At 53.3% G+C, this 14,446-nt stretch overlaps 1 protein-coding gene across 4 annotated transcripts; it reads right to left on the reverse strand.

Moving 5' to 3' along the window:
• Positions 1 to 1,327: 1,327 nt before the first annotated feature.
• On the reverse strand, positions 1,328 to 14,411 carry ANKRD16 (ankyrin repeat domain 16). Of its 4 annotated transcripts, XM_048302640.1 has the most exons (9): positions 12,886 to 14,411; positions 11,474 to 11,694; positions 8,404 to 8,446; positions 7,357 to 7,465; positions 6,259 to 6,419; positions 5,024 to 5,129; positions 3,566 to 3,644; positions 2,202 to 2,391; positions 1,328 to 1,821 (listed from the first exon to the last, which is right to left on the reverse strand). In XM_048302640.1, the coding sequence occupies exons 1-8, from the start codon at positions 13,215 to 13,217 to the stop codon at positions 2,231 to 2,233; spliced, it is 1,212 nt and encodes a 403-aa protein (XP_048158597.1). In that variant the 5' UTR covers positions 13,218 to 14,411; the 3' UTR covers positions 1,328 to 1,821; positions 2,202 to 2,230. The 4 variants fall into 4 exon arrangements, with proteins under 4 accessions (XP_048158597.1, XP_048158594.1, XP_048158596.1 ...); XM_048302637.1 differs by lacking the exon at positions 5,024 to 5,129 and having other exon boundaries at positions 6,258 to 6,419; XM_048302639.1 differs by lacking the exons at positions 1,328 to 1,821; positions 5,024 to 5,129 and having other exon boundaries at positions 2,299 to 2,440; positions 6,258 to 6,419.
• Positions 14,412 to 14,446: the final 35 nt, after the last annotated feature.

Below are 14,446 nucleotides of genomic sequence, written 5' to 3' on the forward strand. Positions count from 1 at the left end.
ACCAGAGAAAAATCAGTTTTACTCCATTTGGATGCTCTGAGGTCCCCAGGAGCAGGAGGATGTGGAGCTGCTGGAGAGATTCCAGAGGAATCCATGGAGCTGCTCCCACGGCTGCAGCCCCTCTGCTGGGAGGCTGGGAATGTTCCCCTGGAGAAGGGAAGGCTCCAGGGACAGCTGCGAGCCCCTTGCAGGGCCTAAAGGGGCTCCAGGAGAGCTGCAGAGGGACTGGGGCCAAGGCATGGAGGGACAGGAGCCAGAGAATGGCTTCCCAGTGCCAGAGGGCAGGGCTAGATGGGAGATTGGGAATTGGGAATTGCTGGCTGGGAGGGTGGGCAGGGGCTGGGCTGAAACTCCCAGAGCAGCTGTGGCTGTTCCTGGATCCCTGGAAGTGTCCAAGGAAAGGCTGGATGGGGCTTGGAGCAACCTGGGACAGTGGGAGGTGTCCCTGCCTATGGAATGGGATCACCTTTACTGTCCCTTCCCACCCAAACCATTCCATGACTCCATGATTCCCTGCAGCTGCCAGACCAGGAATGTTTGCCCCAGCACCAAGGCCAGAAAAGGTGGAATAACAACAATTCCAGAGCTTTGTGCTCCTGGGTTCTGCTCCAGCTCCACAAGGCCCAGAGCCCGGCTCCTGGGCTGCCTCCCTGGGGGCCACATGAACCATTCCCATGGGAATGTGGCTGGATTCATTCCCACAGACACAAAGGAGTCCTGACTTCCAGTTCCTACCTTGGAGTGAGTATCACCAGCAAAATCAGCAGGAAAAATGGGAAAGGCTCTTCCCTCGGATGAATTTTGCAGGAATAAAGCTGAATCCATGTTCTTTTTCCAACCCCTAAAGAAGGCACGTTCCCCTCTGATGCTGTTCCCATGTTTTGAAGGAGTTTCCCTTTTGTGTTTCCATGGATATTTGGAAACATTCCCACTGCTTTCTCTCCAACTCAGCAGCCATCCAAGCTCCTTAGCTGGGATATTGGGGGGACACAGCTATTCCATGGCTTATTAAAATGATAAAAAGTGGGAATGAAGCAGCCCCTTGCCTTTACTACTGGAGGGAAGCCAGAGCTGGATTTATGGAAGGATCCAGGATTTTTAGAGGAATAAAACCATTTCCTCACCCATCCAGGGGCTGGTCCAGCTCCCACCAAAATTCCTGCTCCAGGGATGGTGGGGGGTGGGAATTTCCCACTCAAACCCACCCATGGCTCAGGCAGAGCACAACTTAACTCACTCCCTTCCTGATTTTTAACATCTCCCATCCCCAAAAAAGCAGGATTCCGTTCGTCTTGGAGTCTTGGCATTACAAATAGACAAGGCCAGGTCACTTTTCTATGGAATTTATAATTCCAACTGCACAAACCCAACAGCTGGAGCTGCTCTTACCTTGCTGTGTATTGCAGGCTTCCAAGAGCAGATTTTTGGGTTTTAAAGTTCATCAGTGCTGGGAATTGCCCAGCATTCCAGTCAGGAATAACAAACACCTCCTTATATTTTAGTCTGATCCAGATGTCCTCACAAGGTTGAGGTCCCACAATGGATTCCAGCTCTGGGCTTGAAGAGTCTTCATCCTACCCAAAGAGGTGGCAAATTACAGCAATTTAAGGGATTAGTGGAGAGCAGGTCCGTGAAGGGCTAGGAAATCAATGATCCAGGTGGATCTTCTCCATCAGGATGTTCAGTGGGTGGAAATTCCCAGCAAAAGCCAGGAGGATCCCTGGAAGTGGCACTTTCCTTCCTTGGATGGTTCTGTTCCAGGCAGCCGCACCCTCAGAGGTTTGGATGTGGCAGGAGCTGCACGGGAAGAGAAGCTCAGCCCTGGAATTTGGAAGTGAGAGAAAATAAATTTACAATGATGGAAGGGGTTAAAAACATGGAATGGTTTGGGTGGGATGGGACCTTAAAGATCATCTCATTCCTGGGCAGGAACACCTTCCACTATCCCACGTTGCTCCAACCTGGCCTTGGACACTTCCAGGGATGGGGCAGCCACAACATTTTTGGGAAACCTGTGCCAGGGATGAGCCCAAAGCCATCACCTCCATTATCTTTGGAGAGAATCCTATTTCAGATATTTCTCCTAAATCTGCTTCCCAAGAGCCAAGCTTGGCTCCTCTGCTCAATTTTGGGTAAAAATCCCAACATTTTAACCAGGTGTTGCCCTCAATGTGGGCCTCACGAAGGGATCACCAACGTACCACGTGGAAAAGGAGCAGGTTCCTCTTCTTCACGTGCTGAGTTGCATTCCCTGGAAAACCTGGATGACATCCGGCCTCCTGGCCAGCTGCTGTGCCAGCATTCCCGTGGCATCTGGAGCGTCCTGGAGCCCGGCACGGAGCAGGATCCGCGCGGCCTCCGCCCGCTGCCCGGCGCTGGCTGCGTGCAGGGCTGGGGGGACACAACGGGAGCTGGGGTCACCTCTTGGCCTTGGCTCATCCTGCTTTGGATGAAAACAGGATTCCCAGTGGAAATAAACAGAGGGAGGGTGAGAGATGAGTTTTCCCAGTTGGAACACGCAGTGTGGTCGTGGAATTATGGAGTGGTTTGGGTTGGGACAGAATCATGGAATTAAATTTCGGATCATTGAGTCCCATCTTAAAGGTCATCCAGTTCCACCCTCCTGCCATGGGCAGGGACAGCTTCCACTATCCCAGAGTGCTCCAAGCCCCATCCAGCCTGGCCTTGGACACTTCCAGGGATCCAGGGACAGCCACAGCTGCTCTGGGAGTTCTATCCCAGGGCCTCCCCAGCCTCACTGTAAAAAAAACCCTTCCTTCCATCTAATGCAAATGATCCCTCTGGATAATCCATGCAGGTGCCTGATGTGGACGAGAAGCTTCCCAAGGACGCAGTGACCCAAACCCAGGAAAGGAGGAGCCACGGGGAAAAAAACATCCCAGGGCTGGATGAGCTCAGCAGAGCTGGGGTTTAGTCACCGAGGGGGCGGAGGGAGCGACGGCACCGCTGAAACGTGGCTTTAACCAAAGCCCAGGGCTGGGAAATTCGCCAATTTTGGCAATGGCTGAAACCATTTATCCTTTTGGGTTTTTTTAATTTTAAGGGGTTTTTTTTTGGGAGATGCTGATGCAAGAGCTGCCTCAGCCTTTCCCGCTGGGAATGCCGACTCTCCGGCATCGCTATAGCAACTCGAGTTACGTGCCAGCTCTCTGGTATGATTTGCTTATCAGCCATTTCCAGGCTGTTTTGCTAAAGGAATTGAGGCTGGAGAGCTCAATCCTTGTGTTTGTCCATCCAACCTGCTTCCAACAGGATCATTCCAGCCAAATTTCAGGGAGAGGAGGCAGCGTCAGAGCTCCTCAGGTGAAAAATAAGCAGGAAATTCCCAATTTGCATCATCTTTTCCTAAAGGGAAAAGCTCCAGCAGAAATTCCAGCAAGATGAAAGGCAGGGAATGCAAAATGCCCAAAAATGCCCTGGGATGATCCGTCATGCTGCTCCCAGAGCAAATGTATCCATGGATTTGGCATCTCTGAGGTTGGGATGTGTTTATGGAAGCTCTTGGTGTCTCATAAAGCTTGGAAAAACAGCTTGGAATCCTCACCAGAACGGCCCTTCCCATCCTTGGCCTGGACGTCAGCGCCGAGGGCCAGCAGGGTCTGGATGGTGTGTCCGTGTCCTTCCTGCAGAACAGGGAATTTGGGATCAGCTCTGCCCTCGGAGCCATCCCTGACCTGGACCTGCCCAGATTTGCTCTGTCCTGGTCACATCTGGGGGTGCCAGGAGCTCCAGAGGATCTTGGAGCAGATGGAAGTCAGGGGCAGCTGCCCGTGGCAGGGAAGTTCGGATCCGTGAGGCAGGGATTGCTCCAGCTGCTGTTATCCCATGGGAATGGGCCAGAAAGGTGCCACGAGGCAGCTTCCTGAAATCCCAGAATGGGTTGGGTTGGAAAAGACCTCAAATCCCATCCCAATCCCATCCAATTCCACGGACAGGGAATCTTCCACTATCCCAGGGTGTTCCCAGCCCCAATGTCCAGCCTGGCCTTGGACACTCCCAGGGATCCAGGGGCAGCCCCAGCTGCTCTGGGAATTCCATTCCAGCCCCTGCCCACCCTCCCAGCCAGCAATTCCCAATTGCCAATCTCCCATCCAGCCCTGCCCTCTGGCACTGGGAAGCCATTCCCTGGCTCCTGGCCCTCCAGGCCTTGGCCCCAGTCCCTCTGCAGCTCTCCCGGAGCCCCTTTAGGCCCTGCAAGGGGCTCGGAGCTCTCCCCATCTTTGAGTTTCAAATCCCTCCAAATCCCAGAGGATCTGGAGTTGCTTTTTCCAGGGTTATTCCAGCTCAAGGAGCAGAACCTGTTGCTGATCTGGGCTGTTGCTCATCTGCTTCCCTCAGGCACCGGCATTTCCCAAAGAATTCCTCCAGGATTTGTGATGCCCTGGGAGAAGGCACAGCCAGCCAGGATCCACAGTGTCCTCCCTCCACCAGGAGCCAATTCCAAATTCCACAGGGAAAAACACGGCACAGCCCCCACCTCCCTCCTCTCTGCACAGCCTTTTCCATAAATAAATCCTTTCTCCCTAAATAACATGCCTGATTTGGGAATTACACCCTCAGTGCCATGAATTAGTCTTTTGTCCTGCGGCCTGAGAATGGCAGAATCTTATTTTTATCCCCCCAACGACTCTTTTTCCCTATTCCCATAGGATTCCACAGCATCTTCCCTGCTCCCAAGGCTCCCATTTCCCTGCAAACCCATTTCCATGGCAAAGATGCCGAGCCGGGAACTGCTTGAGCTGCCACAGCCTTGGCAGCAAATGGGATTGAAAAAAAGAATTCGATTTTCCCGTGTTTACAAATACAAAAGAGTAAGAAAAGAAGGAGATAAAAACACAACACAGCAGCCAAACCAACAGGGCTGGAGATACAAAGCGACACCAAGCGCAGGGAAGGGAGAGAATCCCATCCAATCATTCCCAAATCAGCCAAGAGCTGGGATTTTCTCCAAGGCACATTATATTCCACCCCCCCCCCACCAAAGCCTTCCTGTTCAACGTACCCTTGGCAACCAGAAGGGCTTGGAACGTGGTTTCTGGGAGAGGGAGGCCGGGAAAGTGGGAGAAAGGGCTCCTTTGTGGGAGCGGGCAAACGGCACGGCTGGATCCCGCCGGAGCAGAACGCTGCTGCCAGCATTCCCAGGGAGTGGCACGGGTGTTTTTCTAGGAGCAGGGCACTGGGATGAGGTTTTATTGCCACTACAAGGCTCGGAGTGCTGTTAAAATCTGTGAGGTTTAATATCCCAGGATCTGAGCAGGGACATTCCCATGCTGCCAGCTGCATCCCAGGGAAGGTTTGGGATCTGCCCTGCGCTCCCAGGGAGTGTTGCAGGACCCACAGATCCACTTCCCACGCGGGCTGGGAGGAGGAGAAAGCTCCCGTGGTTCTCACTGTCTGGAATTCAAAACAACTCCGGTGTGAAGGACACTGATAAAAAACCTGGGAGCTGCCCCCGCCTTCCCAGCTTTCCTTTCCCACATCAGGACATCTCCCATCCCTCCCCTGCAGGCAGGTGGACACAAACATCGAATTCCTGGGATGGGAAGGACCTCAAATCCCCTCCAATGCCAGCCCTGCCATGGGCAGGGACACCTCCCACTGTGCCAGGCTGCTCCAGCCCCAATGTCCAGCCTGGCCTTGGGCACTGCCAGGGATCCAGGGGCAGCCCCAGCTGCTCTGGGAATTCCATTCCAGCCCCTGCCCACCCTCCCAGCCAGCAATTCCCAATTGCCAATCTCCCATCCAGCCCTGCCCTCTGGCACTGGGAAGCCATTCCCTGGCTCCTGGCCCTCCATGCCTTGGCCCCAGTCCCTCTGCAGCTCTCCTGGAGCCCCTTTAGGCCCTGCAAGGGGCTCTCAGCTCTCCCTGGCGGCTTCTCCTCTCCAGGGGAACATTCCCAGCTCTCCCAGCCTGGCACAGAGCAGAGGGGCTACAGCCCTGGGAGCAGCTCCATGGATTCCTCTGGAATATCTCCAGCAGCTCCACATCCTGCTGATGTTGTACCCAGGGCTAGAATCTGCTATTCCAGGTGGGATCTCACCAGTGCAGAGTGGAAGAATCCCACCCTCACCCTGCTGCCCACACTTGTTTTGATGCCCAGAAAACAGGGAATGGGACTGGTCAGGAACAGATGGACAGTGGCAGAGGATGAGCCAGGAATGTAAATCCTCCATCAGCGGCAAACACCTGATCCAGCCCGGTTTAGGTGCCGAGGGAATTTGGGAACAGGGACAAACCTTGGCTGCGTAGTGCAGGGCTGGCAGCTGCAGGGACGTCGCTCTCCCGTTGACGTCCACGCCCAGCTCGGACACCAGGAACTGGATGGATCCATCCTGGGCTGTCACAGCTGCCCTGTGCAGGGCCTGAGCACCCAGGGCATCCACAGCTGTGGGGCAGGCCTGGAATTCAGGAATATCATGGAAGTAACACCCAGTGAACTCATCCCACAGGAGATCACCACCCTCTGGAGGCACCAGCAGTGCCAGGAAACCTCCCCGAGGTTTCCCACCTCTCCCAACTTCAGTGCCTGGAATGTGAGATTAAAACCACAACAAACTCCCCAACACCTCTGGGAGAATTAGCCATGAGGAAGCCCCAACCAGCCGGGACCATCCAGCAGTCAATCAATCAATCAATCATCAATAAATTATTGATTGCAGTGGTCTGGTTCCTGCTATGCACAACTGGCTCTAATGGCATTCCCTGGAGGAAATCAGGGATTATCAGGAGACAGCAGAGGAGCAGCAGCTGCCAGGAGGGAGGGAAGGCAGAGAGGAGCTCTGGGTAACACAGGGATGGATATTTCCATGTTTTCCGTGGCCACAGGAGCCTCCATGCTGAGTCCTGACATTCCAAGAGCTGCTTTTGGCTCTGACACAGCTGCCCCTGGAGCACTGGGAATGTCCTGTTCCCTCCTGCCACTGCCTGGTGTCACTATCCCACTTCACCAGCTCCGGGGACACATTTCCAAGAGCAGCTGGGGCTGCCCCTGGATCCCTGGAAGTGTCCAAGGCCAGGCTGGACATTGGGGCTGGGAGCAGCCTGGGACAGTGGGAGGTGTCCCTGCCCATGGCAGGGGTGGCACTGGATGGGCTTTGAGGTCCCTCCCAACCCAAACCATTCCATGATTCCTGCCCCAGGAGCTGATTTCTGATGACCTCACTCAGCAAAATCTCATCTCCACGGGGAATTTGCCTTTTCACACAAAACTCCTTCCTTTCCAGTTTGGGAATCTGCTTCCTCACGCTGCAGTCACAGTGAACACACATGGATGCCCTGTCCAGGCAGCTCTGGCTCAGTTCCTGGAGGAGGCGGGTGAGGAATTCTGGCACCCACCTGGTGTTTTTCCAGGAGCAGGCGGGCGATGCCGATGTGCCCGTTCTGGAGGGCGTCCATGAAGGGAGTGACTCCACAGCTGTCTCTGCTGTCAGGTTTGTACCGGCACCTGGGGGAAGAGGAAAAACCAGGACAGAGCTGTTGGCAGCTCCAAAATCCTCACAGAAGGAGACTCCAAGCAGCTGGGATTGAACATGGAATATATAAAGCCCATCCACAGACAATGGACAAACCTGTCCTGGTGTTTTAGGACCTGGGCAATGATCTGAGGGGGGATTTTCGGGATCAGAGATCTGGTTCAGCTCCTTTGGGCTCTACAGATCATTTATAATTCCCTTTTTCCCTGACCAGAGGGTTTCCAGAAGGGACAAGGTGTGCAGTGGCAGCAGGGAATACTATTCCACCGTTCCAGATCTGCACAGAATGATGTACAAAATCAAGAGCCCACAAATCTCATTCAGGTTAAACTCCAGTGAAAATGAGAGAAAACGGAATTTAAATGGAATTTAAACTGAAAGCCTGGCTTAAATCCCAGAGCTGTTTATGCTAGGCCAAGCATGGACAGGTTGGGATGAGCTGCAATTCCCAGGGAAAGCTGCTCCAGCTCCAACACTTTGGAAGGAAACAGAGCTGCTTTAAAGCCACTTCCCACCAATTTTCCAGGAGCCTGAAAAACAAGGAGAAGCTCAGCCTAGGGAAGCTGCTCCCAGCATGGAGCTGCCAGGAATCCCTTTGGTTGTTGTCATCCAGTCTCAGCCACATCGGAGGCACCAGGAATGAACCAGCAGGGACAAAAAAATCCCAGGGCTGAGTTACATAATTGGGATTTGGCATAACCAAGAGGGAGCCCATCCCAAGGGAGTCCTTGTCCCCAAGGTTTTCAGCCAGCTGGGAAAAAGCTGGAGCATGAAGAGACAGCCTCAGGATCAGGGCAGGGCAGCTGTGCAGCCACGCTTCCCAAACGGAGCGGCACAAGCATCCTTTGTGTCCAAATCCTGGCAGGGAACCGGAGGTGGGGGGAGGAAAAGCTGGAAGGAGCCTGCTTACCGCTCCAGGAGCAGCTCCACGACCTGGGAACAGCCGTGCATCGCTGGGAAAAAACAGGAAAAACATGGATCGTTGGTATTTTCATGGCACCGTGGCCCTACAGCGAGGCACACTCGGGTTGCTGATCCTTTTGGGGTGAGGGAAGGGGCTGGATGGAATTCAGGGCTTTTGACTTCAGTTTTGTGGTGTGATTTAAGAAAAGGCTTCCCTGCCCCTGATCCCATAGGGAAGCGTGAGGGAAAGCAGGGAAAAGATATGGAATGGGCACTGTCTGCCTCGTGGGAGAGCGTCCACAGAGTTCAGCTGAAACAAAAAGGGTTTCTCCCAGTGATTTGTTCATTCCCGAACTGGAATCTGGGAGAAGCAAAAGGAACACGAAGCAGGGAGCTGGGGAAATGCTGGATAACGTTCCCAGCCCTCCTCAGCCACTCCCATCTCATCATCCTCACCCGTCTCAGAGGGAAAACAACAGCAGAGGGGGAGGATTTGAAGCCGTGGCAGAGAAATATTCCCTTTTTTCCCCTGATTTTTTAAACATTTCACTTTACACAGCCTTGATCCAGCTTTTTTTTTTTTCTTTTTCCCCTTGCAGATAATTTTGGAAAACAAATGGAATATATGAAAGAAAAAAAATAATACCAAACCAAGCCTGGAGCTGCTCCATCAGGTGATGGAAAAAGGGTTCCTGGGAAATGTGTGTTCCCAGGAACAACTTTCAGCTGGAATTCCAGTGAGGGATTCCCGGATTTTGGCTCTTTGCTCCTGCTCCCTGCCTGTTCTTCACCTGAGCTGCTGGAAACACAGGCAGAGCCACGCTGGGAAAGGGATTTTTGGAAACCATGGGAAGAAAAATCCCTCCAAGCAACACAATCCCATCCTTTTTCAGGAAGAGAGACACGAGAAAGCTGATCCACTGCTGCATTCCACTTCCTCTAATTACCTCTTCCCAGCTTTCTTCCCTCGGGATATGGATAGAGGAAGCAACAAAGCTGAAGGAATCAGCCCTTGTTAATATAAAAAAAGAATTGCAGGAGGGAGAAAATGAGGCTTCATCAATCCAGGGATAACGAGCCGGGAAGGCAGCTGGCCTGGTCATGGGTCAGTGTGCTCCCATCCACACCCTTGGGATGGAAATCCATGGAAAAGGAAATTTCTCCTGACATGATTTCCGCCCCCCTCGGCAGCTCCAGCACCATCTCCAGCCCCTTGCCCCTGCTCCTGCTTCAGGAACTGGGAATATCCACTGGGATATGTGTGGGGATACCGTGGAGCAGCAGTTTGGGATCAGCCTGGGTTCAAATGGCACTGGGGGTTTAAGACATAACTCCGTAATTCCATAATTCTGTAATTCCAGCCTTTCCCGATTCCCAGTCGCTCCCACACAGGCTGCTGCTCCAGGGTCTGGCTGGATCAGGAAATTCCAGAAATCCCAAATTGTGGATTGGTGGCTTTGCCAAAGAAAACACAGGTGGAGACACCTCTGTGAGGCAGGATCCAGGTGCTGGATCCCAACTGTATTCCCATATCCCAAGGCAGGGAGGAAACTTCCAGCTCAAGGTCGAAATCCCCCCTTTCCCACAGGACAGTCCCAAATCCCAGAGCTCACCCTGTGCTCCTGACTCTATCCCAGACCCTCAACTCCCAGATCCCAACCCAACATCCACCTCCTGCCAGGAGAGGAGCTGCCAGCTCCACAGAAACAACACCTGGGATTGAGCAGGGACAGGAGAACAGAAAAAAATCGGGATCAGCCACTTCAGGCAACCTGCTCCAATCCCACAAACAACTCCTTCCCTGCTTTTTTCATTCCCAGGTCAAGCACAAGGACTGAGGTGCCCAAGGGCTGGAATTGTCACCACTGATGAGCCGAGAGTGACGGAGCAAGGGCTGGAAAAGGCATGGAATGACAGCCTGGGAGCAGCACAGCCAGCAAGAGATCAAGAGATGAGTGACAGCACCACAGGGGCTCCTCACAACACCTCAGGTCCTTCCAGAGAGTCAATCCCGGTTAAATTCTTTGGGAAAGGGGTTTGGGTAGCCAGGGATCATCTCTCTCCTCTGGAGACACTGCTGGGACCTGGAATACGCAGCTTAATTCCCACTCTGGATGTGGTGTGAGCCCTTCTGCTTCCCAGCAATCCTGAGGATGGCTGTGATTCCTAAACCTGCCCATTCCCTTTAAATATCCTTTAAAAGCAGGGAAAAGGGCAGGGAAAGGGAATTGGATGTGGTGGGCTCCAACCCTAACAGCTCCTGTGTATTCCCAGCAGGGATTGTCCTTCCCCTTTGCAGAAAGGCCCTCCGGAATTCTCACCATGGGGTGAGAGCAAGGGGAGAACTCCAAAATCTGGAGTTTCTTGTTGGAATCATGGAGTCATTTTGGTTGGAAAAGCCATCGAGTCCAACCATTCCCAGCACTGCCAAGGCCACCACTGCCCCATGTCCCCAAGTGCCACATCCACAGGGATTCTAAATCCCTCCAGGAATGGGGACTCCACCCCTGCCCAGGGCAGCTCTTTCCAAAGCTTTACAACCTTTTCCATGGAGAAATTTTCCCAACATCCAACCTGAGCCTCCCCCGGCCCAGCCCGAGGCTGGGGTAAAGAAATCCATCCACAGGCAGATCCCAAAAGGTTCCTCCTGGCAGCTCTGCTGCTTTCAGGAATTTAAAATGCCAGGATGTGCTTGGAGCTGTGGAGGTTTTCCAAGAGCAATTCCCAGCTTTACACACTGGGAAGGAAAATCAGATCCATATTCCAAGTCAAGAGAGCTCGGATCCATCTGCGCCAGGGAGAGATGGAGATGGATGGATGGATGGATGGATGGATGGATCCAAGGAGCCCAAAGCCAGTGGAGGATCCCAGATGGATCCACCACTCCTTGGAGACATGGAGATGAACTCCTTGATCCAAGAATCCCAAAACCAGTGGAGGATCCCAGACGGATCCACCACTCCCAGTTTCCCTGACTTTTTCCTTCTCCAAAACAACCACGAGCTGGAACACCGTCCCTTTTCCACACTTTCCACCGCTCCCATCTCCCAGATTCCCTGGATCCATCCCTGCTGTACCTGCTGTGTGCAGAGGAGTTCTCCCCGTGGTGCTCTCCGTGTCCCAGCAGCCTGGGGACACATCCAGCAGGTACCGGAGCACCTCGGGGTGTCCCTCCCTGCTGGCAACGTGGAAGCAATTCCAGCCATCCTTATTCCTCAGCAGTGGGTTGGCTCCGTGCTCCACCAGAGTTTTGATCACTTCCAAGTTTTTCCTGGTGCAAGCCATCATGAGGGGAGTCCTGGAAGAAGATCCGGGTAAAAACAGGATAACCTGAGACAACGAATCGGATTTTTGGGATCAATTCCAGCCCTACTGCTGCTTTCCCCCTTTTTCTCCTAAAAGGTGTAAATTACTGCTCCACTCTTCCCTTAGGGATGGGGATTTCCCTGGATTTAGGTGCTTTGCCTGAGGATCCAGGAGATTTTACAGCACTGTTTTTCCAGGCTGGGAATACTCCAGCTCCTTTTCCATGCAGTCCCTCAGAGCATCCTGTGTTTTTAAGGCAAATGAGACTTTTTCCAAAGATTGGGATACACCTTAGGAAGCACAGAGCTCCCTGGTTTTAATCCATGGATGGAAGGGCACTGCCACACAAATCCATGGCATCTCGGCCTCCCTCTGCTCCCCCTGATGTCAGCTCCACGCTGGCACAGCCTCAATTCCCAGCTCTGGAATGCTGCCTTTGGATTTGTGGCAGTTCAGTTCCAAAGGACCTTCCCAGCCTTTCATCAGGGGGTTGGGGAGAATCCTGGTTTCTTTTCCAGGAATCTCCATCCCAAAGAGAAGAGTGGAGCAGTGATTTACAACTTTTAGGAGAAACAGGGGGAAAGCAGTGATAGGGCTGGAATTGATCCCAAAAATCCAACTGGATCCACAGCGTGGGCAGCAGGGGAGGGGGGAATTCTGCTCCTCTGCTCCACTCTGGTGATCCCACATGGAATCCAGCCCTGGGATCCCAGTATCAGGATATGGAGCTGTTGGAGAGAGTCTGGAGGAATCCATGGAGCTGCTCCCAGGGCTGGAGCCAGGCTGGGAGAGCTGGGAATGTTCCCCTGGAGAAGAGAAGGATCCAGGGAGAGCTGAGAGCCCCTTGCAGGGCCTAAAGGGGCTCCAGGAGAGCTGCAGAGGGACTGAGGCCAAGGCCTGGAGGGACAGGAGCCAGGGAATGGCTTCCCAGTGCCAGAGGGCAGGGCTGGATGGGACATTGGCAATTGGGAATTGCTGGCTGGAAGGGTGGGCAGGGGCTGAAACTCCCAGAGCAGCTGGGGCTGCCCCTGGATCCCTGGAATGTCCAAGGCCAGGCTGGACATTGGGGCTGGAGCAGCCTGGGATAGTGGGAGGTGTCCCTGCCCATGGCAGGGCTGGCACTGGATGATCCTTAAACTCCTCCCCCACCCTTCTCCACCCAATCCCAAATCCCAGCACTCACCAGTCGGCCTTTTTCAAGCAATCCACGCTCGCCCCCATCTCCAGCAGGAAGGACACACATTCCCAGTGTCCCATGGAAGCAGCCTCATGGATCGGCCTCTTGTAATCCCCATTGGTCACCTCCGCGTCCATCCCAATCTCCCGGACCAGGAATTCCAGCACATCCCGGTGTCCGAGCCGCGCCGCGTGGTGCAGCAGGGAGTCTCCCAAACGTCCCCAGCGCCAGCTGGGAGCCTCTGGAATGTCATCCAGCCTCAGCTCATCCCGCAGGAGATCCAGTTTTCCCTCCTGGACCAGCCTCAGGAGCCGCCGCGGCCTCTCCCGCTCCGCCATGGATCCGGGCCTGAGGGGAAAGAGGCAAAAAAAAATCGGGATTTTGGGGTTGGGAAGGGGTGGGTATCATGGTTGGGATAAGCAGGAATGAGGTTTTCCCTCAGGAGAAGCAGAGCCTGGTGTCTCCTTCCAGAAAAAGGGGAATTTTTCCCTCAGGAAATCCACAAACCTGAGGGAGGCCTCTCCCTTGGGATGAGCGGGAATTTCCTTCTCCCTCAGGATAATTAAAAATTTTCCTTCACCCTCAGGATAATTAAAGCCTTCCTTTTCCCTTCAGAAAACTGGGATCTGGTCTCTCCTTCAGGAAAACCAGGAATTTTCCTCTCCCTCTCCGAAATTCGGGAAGCAGCCACCCCTTGGTAAAAGCAGAAATTTCATTTTTCCCTGGGAAAATGAGGAGCTGGTCTTTCCCTCCAGAAAATAAGATCTCCTTTTCCTTAGGAAACCCAGGATCTGATCTTTCCATCAGGAAAACCAGGAAATTCCCTTTTCCTTCAGGAAAACCAGGAGCCAGAGTCTCCCTCAGCAAATCCCCAAATTCCCTTTTTCCTCAGGAAAAAATGGACAATTTCTTTTCAATCAGGAAAAGCAGGACCCCAGAAAACCTGAAATTTTCCTCCAGAAAACCTGAAATTCCCTCTTCCTTTAGGAAAACCAGGATCTTCCTTTTTCCTCGGGAAAACAAGGAACTAGCCACTGCTTTCAGAAAACAGAATTTTCCTTTTTCACCTGGAAAACGAGGATCCAGCGTCTCCCTCAGGAAAAACAGGAATTCCATTTTCCCTCAGGAAAAATAGAAACCAGCCTCTCCCTCTGGTAACACAGAAATTCTCATTCCCATTGGGAAAACTCGAAAATTCCTGTTCCTCTTCGGAAAGCCAGAAATCAGCTGGAAATCCATAAATTTCCCTTTTCACTCGGGAAAACCTGCAATTCCCCTTTTTCTCTGGAAAATGAATAATCTCCTTTTCCCCGTGGACGGCCAGACACCAACCCGTCCTTCAGGAAAAGCAGCAATTCCCTTTTCCCTCCAAAACGAGCGGGAAATTCCCTTTCCCCTCAGGAAAACCAGAAATTCCCGTTTCCCTCGGGGCTCCCGGGAAGGGGCCGCTCCCGCAGGCCGGGGATCCCTCCTGTATTCCCTCCCCAGTTTATCCCAGGCCGCGGCATTCCCGCGGGAACATTCCCGGCTTTTCCAACCCACCCGCGCGCCGCGGAGCGCCCGTGAC

The sequence above is a fragment of the Corvus hawaiiensis genome, chromosome 4 (assembly GCF_020740725.1).
Source record: "Corvus hawaiiensis isolate bCorHaw1 chromosome 4, bCorHaw1.pri.cur, whole genome shotgun sequence".
Lineage (NCBI taxonomy): Eukaryota > Metazoa > Chordata > Aves > Passeriformes > Corvidae > Corvus > Corvus hawaiiensis.

Excerpts from the sequence above, each read along its gene's own strand:
- ANKRD16 (XM_048302640.1), bottom strand. The coding sequence starts at position 13,217 with ATGGCGGAGCGGGAGAGGCCGCGGCGGCTCCTGAGGCTGGTCCAGGAG. Across the intron at positions 11,695-12,885 it reads TGCTTGAAAAAGGCCGACTG|GACTCCCCTCATGATGGCTT; the intron begins GTGAGTGCTGGG and ends ATCTTCTTCCAG. Across the intron at positions 6,420-7,356 it reads TGCTCCTGGAAAAACACCAG|GCCTGCCCCACAGCTGTGGA; the intron begins GTGGGTGCCAGA and ends CCTGAATTCCAG.